General features: G+C 48.3%; 1 protein-coding gene across 7 annotated transcripts in view; it reads left to right on the top strand.

Annotated features, from left to right (window-relative positions):
- Window positions 1–13,574, top strand: part of ANKRD6 (ankyrin repeat domain 6) — a 178,844-nt gene extending 165,270 nt beyond the window's left edge. For all 7 annotated transcript variants that reach the window (XM_065911668.1, XM_065911665.1, XM_065911669.1 and 4 more), the window contains 6 exons: window positions 856–990; window positions 1,295–1,480; window positions 2,449–2,601; window positions 9,131–9,244; window positions 10,065–10,191; window positions 11,684–13,574. In XM_065911668.1, the coding sequence (XP_065767740.1) occupies window positions 856–990; window positions 1,295–1,480; window positions 2,449–2,601; window positions 9,131–9,244; window positions 10,065–10,191; window positions 11,684–12,261 (1,293 nt within the window). In that variant the 3' untranslated portion in view covers window positions 12,262–13,574. The remainder of the gene's footprint in view (window positions 1–855; window positions 991–1,294; window positions 1,481–2,448; window positions 2,602–9,130; window positions 9,245–10,064; window positions 10,192–11,683) is intronic.
- The last annotated feature ends 1,131 nt before the right edge of the window (window positions 13,575–14,705 follow it).

Below are 14,705 nucleotides of genomic sequence, written 5' to 3'. Positions count from 1 at the left end.
GCTGCCTCTGTTTCCTCTCCGGGAATAAACCCAGGCAGTGCTAGCCCACCTGGCTACCCGTGCAAATTAGAAGGAGATGCCTCCCGACATCAGCCCAGCACAGGGCATTTATGGTGAGAAGAGCCGGAGCTGGAGTTCAGCCCCCTCTGCCTCACCCATGCCCTCGGCTTCGTGCCTTTGTGCAGTGAACAGCTTGCACAACTGTACGTGGCAGCTCTGGAATGAACCATGCCTTTCAGCTCCCCCAGGGGGACGAAGACTAGGATTTAGAGACAATTTTGGGGACATAAAATTTTATACCAAGTACATGTTTTTCTGTCCATTTGAGAATCTTATCATTTTCCAGGGTTAAGGCATTGTAACTTTCATTATGTTCCTGTGTGTGAATTCTACATGTTAACTTGTAAACGTTCTCAAAAGGACTAGAAATGGTGATTTTCTTTTCCCCCTTCATTTCAAAGGGTTCTCATTCTCCTCTATGAATTGTGAGGGTCCAAGTTCAAAGAATGAGTGGGGTTTTCTTTTTGTTGAAATGTAAAAGATAAAAAAAAAATCCTCTTGCTGAAGTGTTTCATGTGTGCTAGCTTCCTGAAGTTCTAAAACACAGAATGAGACCCAAGGCGATGTCTAGTTTGGCACCAAATAAATAAAAAGACAAATATTCAACTCCCCAGGAAAGGCTCAGGTGTTCAGTTAGAATCACAAGCAGTGTTCCCTGTGTCTGAAATTTGTTGTCTTTTAACGATTCCCAGGGGTCCTTTAAGTGGATGGAGTCTGGGAAATGTTATGCCATGATGGAATAAGGCTGAGGGGTCCAGTAGAGGAGGTGTCTGGGTTTTTTTCCCCCCTCTGTAGGGAAGTGTCTCGGCAGGAGACACCCATAGCAGTGAACAGGCTGCACCCAGGAAAGAAGAGGCCAGAGAAGATGTCCTGTCCGCCTCCCCGGAGCCCAGAGCAAAGGACAGCAGACAGAGAAAGTCAAGACCCAAGGTCAGGAGGCACGTGAGAGCCGCCGAGAGGGCTGGGAGATGGGCTGGCGGAGGGCCCTGGGACAGCGTCATGGCCAGCAGTTAAAAAGCCTCTTCACTTGGCTGGCTTGCTGCCTCGGGGCCAGAGCACAGAAATTGGCCCTGGCCAGCTGCAGACCCAAGGTTAGCGTGTGACAGCTCCCTTGGCACGTGGTCCCTAGAGTAGAACGCCGCAGAGAGCGTGGTGGGCCGGGGGGAGCCGCTGGCTGGGCGTCGGGCTCGCAGGTGTCACGCGCTCACAGTGGCGGTCTCCTCCTCTCCCACAGGTGTCAGCGTTTTCTGACCCCACCCCTCCAGCAGACCAGCAGCCCGGCCAGCAGAAGAACGTGCACGCTCACAATCACCCTAAAAAGAGGCCCAGGCATCGCTGCTCGTCCCCGCCCCCGCCGCATGAGTTCAGAGCGTACCAGCTCTACACGCTGTACCGGGGCAAGGACGGCAAAGTGATGCAGGTACAGACAGGCCCGAGGGCTGTAGGCAAGGAGTCTGTAACCCTGTTGCCGGAGGCTGATATCCACTGCAGGCAGTGACTCCAGAAGGCAGGAGCTTTGATGATAAGCCAGCTGGCCCTCCCCACCTAAATAGTACACTACCCTCCTGCTGCTTGGGCCTGGTGAGCCAAGGGATGGCGCAGGGCTTTCTGCACCAAACTTGTTTAGTCGCTAACTCATGTGCGACTCTGACCTGATGGACGGCAGCGCACCAGGCCTCCCTGCCCCTGACTGTCTCTGGGAGCTTGCCCAAATTCATGTCCATTGAATCGGTGACGCCATCCAACCATCTCATCCTTTGTTACACTCTTCTCCTTTGCCTTCAATCTTTCCCAGCATCAGGATCTTTTCCAGTTCATCGACTCTTCCCATCAGGTGGCCAGAGTACTGGAGCTCCAGCTTCAGCATCAGTCCTTCCAATGAGTATTCAGGGTTCATTTCCTTTAGGATTGACTGGTTTGATCTCCTTGCAGTCCAAGGGACTCTCAAGAGTTTTCTCCAGCACCATCCTTAGGAGACCAGATAATTTTGAGACCAGGGAAAGAATAAAAGCAGCTTGAAGGGATTCCTTGGCAGCCCAGTGGGTGGGACTTGTTGCTTTCACTGCCAGGGGCCCGGGTTTGATCCCTTATCTGGGAACTAAGATCTTGCAAGCTGTGTGGAGTGCACGCACAGGAGTGCACACACACACACACACACACACACACACACACACACACACACACGCATCTGAGAACGGGGACTGTACGTTCCCCTCTCAGAATCTTCTTAGCGTTTGCCAGCCCTGTACGCTTGGCTTGTGAGACAGTCCAGAGCTTCCCCAGGGGTGAGTGTCCGCCATCACGTGTCCCCCAGGTTACCTGAGCAACACAGGACGGGTACCGAGGAGTAAACGAGCTGAACTGAGTCCTTTCTGGCTTTCCTCCTAGGCGCCAATTAATGGCTGTCGGTGTGAACCCCTTATCAACAAGCTGGAGAATCAGCTGGAAGCAACTGTGGAGGAGATCAAAGCAGAGCTGGTGTCGGTTCAGGATAAGATGAACGTGAAGCTGGGGCACATGGAGAATAAGACCCAGCACCAAGTAAGTGGTCGCCCTTCTCCTCGTGGCGCCGTGTTCTGGCAGAAAGTGAAATCAGAGACCTCAGCACGCCTTTCTGTCCTGCAAACTCTCCCCTGAGCATGTCAGGCAGGCTGTCAGAGAAGAGGCCTGTGGGTTCTTTAAAACCATTGTGATTTCTTTCTATTTTTTTTTAAAAAAAAAGTTCTATCGGAGTGTAGTTGCTTTACAATGTTGCGTTGGTTTCTGCGTACAGCGCAGGGACTCAGCCTTACATACACGTGTGTCCCCTCTTTTTTGGGTTTCCCTGCCGTTTAGGTCCCCACAGCACTGAGTTAGAGTCCCCCGCGCTACACTCACTAGTTATCTGTTTCATACGTAGCAGTGTGGGTAGGTAGGTTTAGCTGCTCAGTTGCGTCTGACTCTTGCGACCCCATGGACGGCAGCCCACCGGGCTCCTCTGTCCGCGGGGCTGTCCAGGCAGGGACACTGGGGCGGGTTGCCGTCTCCTCCTCCACACACAGGAGTGCATGTACTTGTAAACGCCAATCTCAATTCATCCTACCTTCCACTCCTCCCTTGGAATCCATATGTTCTCTGTTTGTGTGTCTATCCCTGCCCTGCAAATAGGTTCCTCTGTCCTGTTTTCTAGATTCCATATATATGCATTAAAACAGAGAATATTTTTCTTTTTCTGACTCATTTTCCATGACAGTATCTAGGTCCATCCACATCTGTGCAAATGGCACAATTTCATTCTTTTTGATGGTTGAGTAATATTCCGTTGGGTGTATGTACCACATCGTTATCCGTTTCTCTGTTGATGGACATTTAGGTTGCTTCCATATCCTGGCTGTTGTAAAGTGATGCAGTGAACATTGCAGTGCATGTATTTTTTTGAATTATGGTTTTCTTCAGGTATATGCCCAGGAGTGGGATTGCTGGGTCATATGGTAGATCTCCCGGCAATTTTTCAAGATTTCTGGGAGAAATATCAGTAACCTCAGATATGCAGATGACACCACCCTTATAGCAGAAAGCAAAGAACTAAAAAGCCTCTTGATGAAAGTGAAAGAGGAGAGTGAAAAAATTGGCTTAAAACTCAACATACAGAAAACTAAGATCATGGCATCTGGTCCCATCACTTCATGGGAAATAGATGGGGAACCAGTGGAAACAGTGACAAACTTTATCTTTTTGGGCTCCAAATCACTGCAGATGGTGACTGTAGCCTTGAAATTAAAAGACACTTGCTCCTTGGAAGAAAAGTTATGACCAACTTAGACCGCATATTAAAAAGCAGAGACGTTACTTTGCCAACAAAGGTCCATCTAGTCAAAGCTATGGTTTTTCTAGTGGTCATGTATGGATGTGAGAGTTGGACTATAAAGAAAGCTGAGTGCCGAAGAATTGATGCTTTTGAACTGTGGTGTTGGAGAAGACTCTTGAGAGTCCCTTGGACTGCAAGGAGATCCAACCAGTCCATCCTAAAGGAACTCAGTCCTGAATATTCATTGGAAGGACTGGTGCTGAAGCTGAAACTCCAATATTTTGGCCACCTGATGAGAAGAACTGACTCATTAGAAAAGACCATGATGCTGGGAAAGATTGAAGGCAGGAGGAGAAGGGGATGACAGAGGATGAGATGGTTGGATGGCATCACTGACTCAGTGGACATGAGTTTGAGTAAATTCCGGGAGTTGGCGCTGGACAGGGAGGCCTGGCGTGCTGCAATCCATGGGGTTGCAATGAGTCGGACATGACTGAGTGACTGAACTGAACTGATGATAGGTCTAGTCTTAGTTTTGTAAAGAACCTCTATGGTCTTCTCCACAGTGGATACTTCAGTTCACATTCCCATAAGCAGTGTTGGAGGGCTCCCTGTTCTCTACACCCTCTCCAGCGTTTATTGTTTGTAGATTTTTGATGCTGGCCATTCTGATGGGTGTGAAGTGACACCTCACTGAGGTTTTGATCTGCATTTCTCTAATATTTAGTTGTGTTGACCATCTTTTCACATGCCTCCTGGCCACCTGCATGTCTTCTTTGCAGAAACGTCTATTTAGGTCTTCTGCCCTTTGTGATCACTTTATGTGATTTCTTGAAAGCCATTGACTTAAAAAAATTTAAGACATGTTTTAATTGCTTCTGATTATAAAATAACATATACCATTATGGAGCATTTTTAAAACACATGAAAACTAGGAAAGGAAAATAAATCGCCTGTGAACCTACTATGATGGAAAAGCACTGTTCATATTTGGGTTTGTTTCCTCCAGTCCTTTATGTCTGTGTGCCTCACTCCCCTTGCCCCTTGTACACTAAAGTAATACAATCATGTGTAGCTTTTTTTATTTTTCCAACTTTATTTTGAAAGCGGTCGCACACGCAGAAAGGTTGCAAGCACATTTTCCTGAACGTCTGTGCAGCCTCCGCCTCGGCTCAGCCAGTGGTCACTGTGTTCCCACGTTTGCGCACACACTTCTGGGTCGTTTGCTGACCCGTTTGCTGACCCTAACCTTTAAGTACTCCAGAGCACATCGACTAAGAATGGGGATCTCGTCCTCCCTTACACAAAGCCGTCTTTGCATCTGAGAAGAGTAACGCTAATTGTGTGATGTGCAGTCCATATTCAGATTTTCTCAGTTCTCCTAAAATGGGTGTGTTTTGTAGCTGGTTTTTGTTTTCAATACCAACCTAGGGTCCAGTGAATCCTTTGTGCTTGTAGACTATATGCTGGGTCTCTTTTCATCTAAAACAGCCCCTGATTTCTTCTTGTGGCTCTTGTTTTTTCCCATAACAACTTTTTAACAGAGTCCAAGCCATTTGTTTAATAGAATGCTTTATAGTCTGGATTTGTCTGACAGTTTCTTCATGGCATTTTTCACTTGTTCCTCTATCCCTCTGTCTGTAAAGTGAAAGTTGGGTCTAGAGCAGTAATCCTCGAAGGGTTGTCCCAAACCAGCAGCATTAGCATCATCTGGGGACTTGAGGGGGAAAATATGCAAATTCTTGGGGCTCCGCCCAAATCTCCTGAATTTAACTGTAAATAAAACTCCGGGGACAGAGTCTTAGCAACCTGTATTTTAAAAGAATCTCCAGGTGATGCTGGTAAAAACAAGTTTGAGAACCATTACTCTAGATGCTTATTTAGGTTTAGGTTAAATATTTTCGGCAAGAATATTTCATAGTTAATTGTGTAAGCTTCAAATTACATCACATCAGAAGATACACGTCAGGATGTCTCGTTATTACTGACGCTAAGTTCGATTGCTTGGCTAAGCTGGTAACCACTGTCTCTCTCCACTGTAAAGGTATGTTTTCCCTTTGTAATTAGTAGATATGTGATGGATATAGGTTTTTAAATATAAAAAAACTTTTAAAAGCTTACAAAGTAACACATGTTATTTGCCGAAAACACCTCACATGCAGAACTATTATTGCAGTGACCATGCCCAGAATCCCTCCCATTACTATGTATTTTTCCTGTAGCTTTTTTTCTTTTATAGATATAACCTTACTAATTTTCACTTTTAAACAAAAACTGGAACTATACTGTGCGGTGTTTTTTTTGCAGTTTACTTTTTAAGTTAGTAAAAAGAGCTAGCGTGGTGTACAATTTCTATGCGGGGAAATAGAATTTTACTTTACTTTTCTCACTTCACTTTATTTTTTAATAAAGTTTTACTTAGGTTTGGCTGTGCTGGGCCTTCGCGGCGGCTGCGGGTTTTCTCTGGTTGCAGGGCTTGGGCTCCCACTGTCGTGCCGTCCCTTGCTGTGGGCGTGGGCTCAGTGGTTGCAGCTTGCAGGCCTAGCTGCCCACAGCACGTGCGGTCCTCCTGGACCAGGGATCACACCTGTGTCTCTGGCATTGGCAGGAGGCTGAGCCACGAGGGAAGCTGTTCCGCTTAATTTTGTTTCTTGAGCACTTCCCCACGTCCTTGGCTTCATGATATTCCAGCACATCAATACCACATAATTTATTTAACCATACCTATTGTTAGACACGACAGTTGCTTATAATTTTTCACTCTACTCAATAAATGCTGTGAATATTTATGTACAGAAACTTGATTGCTTCTGAGGTTATATGCTTAGAATTAGGATAATGGGACCCAAAGTAAAGAATATGTTTAAGGCTCTTGATAAGTGTTGGCAAGCTACTTAATTGAAAGGTTGTACCAATTTATATCCTACAAGCAGGATCTGAGTTTCTGTTTCAAAGCTTTGCTATCATTGAATTTTTTTTTTTAAGTATTTTCCAAATTAGCTAAGGACATTTGACTTTAATTTGTATGTCCCTGTCTGTTGGTGAAATTGAGTATTTTTAAGGTTTGTGGGTTATTTGCATTTCATAAAAAGCCCATTTTAAAACTATCTGGGCCATAATAGATTAGTTAAACTGTTTTGTAAATAAAACCTGACTTTAGCTAGCCCAAGCACAGAGGGGAATGCATTAGGTGAATGTTGAGATGTCTCACGGACCTCTGGTTCAAAGAGGGTGACAGACTGGGGTGTAGAACCTTAGTCCTCGTTCTGGGTCTCAGGGGACTGACTAGCGCATGAGTCAGGGGCACGTGCCTGGACCGCCCGCTATGCCCCGGGAACACAGCTGTGTGTCAGCCTGGGTACTGTCCGGTCTAGGCAGGGGGTGGGAGGCGGGAGAGCAGGCTGGTCCTAGGAAACGAGAGGAGAGCGGGTCCCAGGCGGCTGTGCGGGATGAGGAGCCCAAGCAGAAGGAGCTCACCACATCTCCGGGGCTGCTGCTCCTCTTGTATTGACGAACATCTGGGCGTGGAACGTCAGTATGTCCCCGCAGGAGAGGCGCCCGCTGCCAAGCCCTCCATGCTGGCTCCCACTGACAGCGGCTCCTTTCTCTTCTGCGGAGCTTGTCGTGCACTGGGAGTTTGTCCTGCTGGGTGTCGGGGCCCGCAGCTTAGGGGCTGGAGGAGCAGAGAAGGGCGGGTGACCGCAAGGGGACCGTCACTCGCTCCTCCTGAGAGAGTCAATTCCTGGGCAGGTTGATAAGTCTGGGGTCCCGAGAAGGAGAAAGGGGCCTGGGGTTCTCGAGGAGGAGATAGAGGTCTGGAATTCCCAAGGAGGAGGAAAGGACAAGCATCTTTCCCCCCCTCTGCATGCCTTAGTCTTAGTCACATAAAACTTCTTTTTTCTTAAAGCCTGAAGCTGATGATTACACAACTCCGTTTAAACCCTGTGCCAGGGCTTGTATAACAGTGTACCCTGCTTGAGGACAGCCTCTCCTTCCTGAAAACCTGGCTGGTCCTGGTATTTTAGAATGTGTATATGGGAGTGGGCCTGGTAGCATCTTTTCTATTGTTTAAGTTCTAATCCCGTTAGCCTAAAATGTAAATTGTGGAGTGGGCCTGGTAAAGTTTTTGCAAACTTGAGACATTCTTTTGCTTCATTGTAAATGACTCCCTTGCTCACACTGGCGAGGGGGCCGCTCTCTGTCCCCTCCTGGTTCTGCGTCAGAAGCTTTCTCTGTCTCTTCATACTTTAGTAAAACTGCTACACAAAAGCTCTCGAGCGATCAAGCCTGGTCCCTGGTCCCGAAGCTAAATCTTCTTCTTTGGAAATCACGAATGTGACGTTGTTCACCATAAGCTGTCACTCCCTGACGTGATCCCTTTGAACTTCGTCCACCCCCTTCTTCACAGGCGCTGTGAGAACTCTCAGTGAAGCGTCTGTTCCCCGGGAATGCTGGAGGAAAGCGCTGACTATTCAGCGGCTTTCATTTCTTCTCGGGCAGCCACTCACCTTTAAAAAGGGGAAGGGGGGTTAAAAAACGTTTTTAAAAGGGGAGTCGGGGGACTTCGCTGCTGGCCCAGTGGTTAAGACTCTGAGCTCCCAATGCAGAGGGCCCAGGTTCGATCCCTGGTCAGGGAACTAGATGCCACATGCTGCAACTAAGGCCTGGTGCAGCCAGATAAATGAGTAAATATTAACAAAAACAAAAAGGGAGTTGGACCTAGGGGCGTGGGATGGGAAGGGAGGTGCGAGGGGACGTAGGTAAACCTGTGGCTGATCCACACTGATTTCTGGTAGGGACCAACGCAGTATTGTAAAGCAGGTGTCCTTCAAATAAAAATAAGTAAATTAAAAAAAAAAATTTTTTTTTTAAAGAGGAATTGGGATAGCTCCATACTCCTTGAAATAGTTTTTCCTAAAAAAAAAAAAAAAAAGAAATGTTTTTCCTTGTAACAATAGTCTTGGAAATAATTTTCAAAGGCCCATACAGATTTTCTTTTACTGACAAGGAATGTATTGGCTCAAATTGTATATTTACTGTGTATTTGTAGTCTCTGGACCCACTCAGGACTTTAGATGAGAGAAAGAAATCACCACTGGCTTACACAGAAGCACACTCAGGAGTTCTGAAAGCGTAAAGAGGTCCGTGAGGGCCTCACGCAAAGAACAGGGCGAGGAGTGGGATGCGCTGGCCTCCCTGGCCCCCTCCTGTCTGGGAGTGAAGGCATCCGGGCGCAGCCTGAGGCCGCCTCAGTCACCGCGTCCCCTCGCCCCTGAATGCTAGATGCGGGTTCTGGACAAGCTGATGGTGGAGCGGCTCTCGGCGGAGAGGACCGAGTGCCTGAGCCGCCTGCAGCAGCACTGGGACTCGGAGAAGCGCGAGGGGGAGAGACGGCAGGTGAGGAGCGGCCCCGGCGCCCGTCCACTCTGCGCGCCGCGGCCGGGCGCAGAGCCGCCGCGAGGGCGCCCAGGGCCTCGGAACGTGCTCGCATCGCGGGGCGCGTCAGCGTTACAGCCTGAAGGTGGGGGAGAGCCTGGGGCGCGGCTCCCGTTTGTGGCTGACCGTGCAGGTAGGAGGCGCAGGCCGGGCCGTTCGTAGAAGTGCTGGGGAGGAGGCGGGCCCCGCCAGGGTCGCTGCTGGGCGCTGCGCCGCGGCCGGGCCCAGAGCGCGCTTCCTGCCCGAGTGCGCGGGCCACCGGGCCGGCAGGCGCGAAGCGAGCTCCTGTGAGCGCCAGCCCGGGCCCCTGCGCGGCCAGACGCGCTGCAGGCGCTGTGGGTGCTGGGTGCTCACTCAGGCTGACTCTGCAACCCCGCGGACGAGCCCGCCAGGCTCCTCTGGCCACGGGATCCTCCAGGCAAGAGCCCTGGGGCGGGCTGCCTCTTCCTCCTCCAGGGGACCTTCCCGACCCGGGGATGGAACCTGGTCTCTTGTGTCTCCTTCGTTGGCAGGCAGATTCTTTACCACTGCACCACCTGGGTGTTTGCTTTTAAGATGCCTCTAAGCCACTTAATGAAGATAATAGGTAGCTATCGGCTTGGGTGCTAGGTGAATCCCAGGCTTTGGGGGGGCCTTTGGAAGGGAGGCAGCCCACAGCTTTGGGCCTTGTCCAGATAATAGCCTATCATAATTGAAAAGCCCATTCTTGAGGCTTTAGTTCATAAGCTGTGTATCACAGTCTCCTGATGATTTCTGTACTATCTTGTGGGACTTTTTTTAGATGTCCTTGGTGGATGAATTAAAAACCTGGTGCATGTTAAAGATTCAGAATCTGGAGCTGAAGCTTTCTGGAGATTCTAGGGCCTCCAGGACTAAGTCCACGCCGTCCACTTGCGAGTCCTCCACAGGTAACCAGCATGCAGAGAGAGTCCCTCCACCCACAGATGACGAAACCCCCAGGCCGAGTTCTCTTCTTGCATCTGAAGACAGCCCGTGTGATGGGGCTGCATGAAGCACCAGCCTGTAGCATGATCTCTGTAGGGGCCAGGACCACGCTGTTGCTCTTTAATAATAAAGCACTCTTATTTAAGTGCTCAAAAATTTGTTGAATGAAGGAATAAAAGAATCTCTGATCAGCGATAGCAGTGCAGTACTGTGAAAGTGGGCACCAAAGATTAGGGTGAGGAGGGGACCTGTCTGTTTGGCAGGGCGCTCGCCCTTGCACCTGTCTGCGTTTCTCTTCCTTGATCAGCCCTCCACGCTTGGCCAGCTCTGCACGGGTGCTCAGTCGCTTTGGTCATGTTCGACTCTTTTCTACCCTGTGAACTGTAGCCCGCCAGGCTCCTCTGTCCAGGGGATTCTCCAGGCAAGAATACTGGAGTTGGTTGGCGTGCCCTTCTCCAGGGGATCTTCCCGACCCATATTGAACCCACATCTCTTTACATCTGTACAGCCTCGCTAAACCACAGATCATATATCGAAGTTGCCCCAGGTGCTGGATGAGAGATGCTTTTAGCAGAGCACCATTATGTTCGCTCAGTGGTTGTACTCAATGATGATCATCTGAGGACATGCACAGCCTTAGTAATTAGACCTTCATGGGGGATTTTGATGTGTGTTGTGTATTTCATATTATCATGGACCATTTCTGTACCTTTGTGCCTTAATGGTGGGGAAAATCCTGGGCAAGTTTTTCATGCTGGGACTAGTTATGGAACTTGTCATAGAGCTCTGGGTAGGGGCATTAGGACCACCTCTCCAAACTGGGTCAAGAAACTTGTAACTGGGGCTCTGGTGTGGAAAAGGCCCAGAAATTAGAACGGGGGTGCTTACTCCTCAGTAAGTGCCCGGCTCAGCTTTAGGACATACGGTGAGATGTAGCATCCTTAACTATCAGGAAGTGGTACCCAGAGCCCTCTCATGTAGATGGTTGTTGTTTAGTCGCTTAGTCATGTCCGACTCTCTGTGACCCCATGGACTGTAGCCCACCAGGCTCCTCTGTCCACGGGATTTCCCAGACGAGAATACTGGACTGGGTTGCCTTTTCCTTCTTCAGGGGGATCTTCCTGACCCAAGATTGAACTGAGTCTCCTGCATTGGCAGGCAGATTCTTTACCACTCAGCCACTTGGGAAGTCGTGTATATTGAGACAGGCTAAAGGAAAGGCCAGCAACATTTTGGCTTAGATGCCATGAGTGGGTCTCACACAGTACCCCTGAAAGCCCCGACAAGCCAACATCATAATCCAGGGAGAAGCGGGAGGAAAGGACGGGAGAAGCTGCACAGGCGGGTGGTGATGGAGAGGCTGGTGGTTACAGGATTCCCAAGACTCTCAAATGCCGGCCCAGGTGCCTGTATGAACTAGCTTCACTCTGACCTTTGTTTTCCTTCCAAAACCAGGTGTGGATCAGTCAGTGGTGACTGCAGGCCCAGTAGCCGCCTCGGACAGCTCCCCCCAGGTGGTCAGGCCCAAGGACAAGGCCCTCAGCTCCACCGCCACCCACAGACTCCAGCAGCAGGAGCTGTCTTCCTCGGACTGTACGGGCTCCCGACTGAGGAACGTCAAGGTCCAGACAGCCTCGCTCCCCTTGAAAGAGGCAGCCAGAGGCGATCCACAGGCTGGGCCTAGTGTTGACAGAGGCACCCAGACCAAGAAGTCTGGGAAGAGCGGGCAGACGAGGCACCGAGGCCAGCAGCCAGCAGCCAGCACTGCCGGCGGGCAGCCGCCGCCTCCAGCAGCCGGCGGCGAGCAGGCCGCCCATCACGGTCGAGACGCCTCCCAGGCGCTGGAGCTCACCCAGTATTTCTTTGAGGCTGTTTCCACCCAGATGGAAAAGTGGTATGAGCGGAAGATTGAAGAAGCACGAAGCCAAGCCAGTCAGAAAGCCCAGCAGGACAAGGCCACGCTGGAGGAGCACGTTAGAAGTCTAGAGGAGGAACTTGCTAAACTGCGGACCAAGGTGCAGAAGGAAAACTAGGGCCCACGCCGAGAGACGGGAGCCTGGCGCACTGCAGTCCCTGGGGCTGCGAAGAGTCGGACACGACCGAGAGACTGAACAAATCAAAGAACAAGTGGCCTGAGAAAGGGCCCTTGAGGATTTCCTGTCCTGCAGCTGCAGAAGAGCTATGTCCAAGGGGTCGGTGATTGTGCACATAGCAGAACTTGCCTTTAAAAAAAAAATCAAGACACTAGTTTCTGAAATGTGCCAGACGCACGTTTCCTACGCCCTGAAGTTATGAAGACTTCAACAATTAGACTGAAACCAGGGGAAGCGTGCTTGGTTTCAGGTTTCATTATAGACTTAAAACAGCCCAAGTTCATCTGAAGTTCAAAAGCTCAAATTAATTAGCCATGCTAAGAAACTGAATGATGTGTAAGCCTAAATCCTAATATTCCCGATATGAAATAATGTAATTGAAAAGCAAGAAAAAACATTCATCCCTGTGAACTCGAATCAAATGGTCGTTCATAGCAACACAGCTGCTGTGCCTGGACAGTCTTTCTGAAGAGCTGTAATAGACATGCTGAGGAATGTCAAGATCCAGACAGCCTCCCTCAAGTTCATAGTTCTCAAGATACTGACATTTTAACCAGGGGAAAACTCATCAAACAAATTTTGAGGAGAAGGATTTTCACGATGTCACAAGAATCCAGTATATCTTAAAATGTTTTGAAAAGTCAGGGTGTATTTAAATAATGAGTTGATTGGCATAGTAGCACTGAAAATGTTTGTTAATAGAGAACTCAAATGAGAAAGGTTCAGATCATTTGATCATGGTGTTTGTATCTTTCAGCCAAAACATAGAAATACTACAATCAATCATAGTGATTTTCAAGTGGATTAATGGAAAAAACATTCCCGTAACAATTACCTGAAATTTTTATAATCTAATTCCCAGCCAGATTATCTTAGAGTACCTTTCTGAATTTGAGCTTATTGGTCTACATTTTATAAAGACAGTATTTCATTTTGAATTGAGTTCTGTCATTGAGGAACCTCAAAAGCTTCCCACTGCTTTGTAGCGACTATGTCAAGGTAAATCAATAAATTGACTTAGATTCTCCAGCATCACGGAGCCCTAGATTTTCACTCTGCTCTGTGGGGTGTACAGAGTTGAAAAGTAACAGTATATTGAAACTTTCAATTATCTTTCAAGCTTCTTGTCCTTTGGACTGTGGCATTATGTTCATCTCCTCAAAATCTCATATATGCATAGAAACTTTGATTCTATTTCTATAAACACAGGAACCAAGTACTGTTGTCTGTAATTTTGAATAAAGTTTTGCTCATTGAGCCAAAGAGAAAATGTGACTTCTTGACATGGGAACACCCAGAGAAACAAAGTATGCATTTAATCCCTGCGTCTTCTGCCCCTCAAGTTGGGTTGTTTTGGGTTTGCTCTTTTAAATACAATCAATGGATCTAGGCGTTCCTAATAAATGTAGATGTATGTCATCATTCTGAAGCCCAGACGAGGAATTAGTTTGCTGTTCTCTCAAGTTTATCATTAGGTCTGTGAGCTCATCTTGTTTCTCCTTGGTGGGGAAACGACTTCTCCCCAGAGATTCTCGTTCGGTTGCAAACTGTAGGGGCGCTTTGCTCTCTCCATTTTCCCTGTTTGTTCCCAGCGCAGCATCACGGGGTTGTAGGGCTACTTGGTACCTTGCCTTTTCTAAATCTGTTCCCAACAAGGCATCACCAAACCTCTTCAGAATCCTTCCTCAGGATACATCAGTGTATTGAGAGCTGCCAGACAGGGAAATCCTGAGACGATCAGGAAGTCGTGTTCCAAGTAGGAGTTATTCTCACCCATTAAGAGATCTGTTACCTCGTGGGGTATCCCTGTTGAGAAATGCTGAAAACAGTTTAATGCTTTGGTGGCATTTTGATTGTATAACTCCTGCCCGTCAGAAGCAGGCAGCTTACTGTGAACGGGAAGATTCCATCAGAGTCAGGGAAGAGCCTAGGGAGACACGAGAAAGGCCAAGTGCACCGAGTATGGCAGATTATGTGGATCTTGTTTCCCATGGAAGGAAAACCAGTGGCGGCCAGGAAGCAGAACAGGGTCAGCCAGCTTCTAACTCAAAGAGATCACAGCATCTCAAGGCAAATCCAGGAGTGTTTTCAACAACTGTGTTTGGTCTGCTTTTGTTCCTTAGCATTGTCAAAAACTCAACCAAGGCTCCCATGTGTATTTTTTCTTTTTTCCCTTGTGCTATTGGCTAAAATGAGCAAATGCCACAACAGTGCTTTTCCTAAGAAGCAGAACTATTAACAACTTATGGCCAGTCGTGTAGGTTGTGTTTCAAACTGAGGCTGGAATTCTCAATAGCTGTGGGGAAGATAATGTAAAATACAGAGAAGATGTACAATATTGCAGGATTTTTTTCAATTGTTAGTGCATTATTGCATTGAGTGTA

The sequence above is a fragment of the Muntiacus reevesi genome, chromosome 19 (genome assembly GCF_963930625.1).
Source record: "Muntiacus reevesi chromosome 19, mMunRee1.1, whole genome shotgun sequence".
Taxonomy (NCBI): domain Eukaryota; kingdom Metazoa; phylum Chordata; class Mammalia; order Artiodactyla; family Cervidae; genus Muntiacus; species Muntiacus reevesi.
The sequence above is the reverse complement of the archived record's forward strand: the minus strand, read 5'-3'. Positions and strand labels throughout refer to the sequence as shown.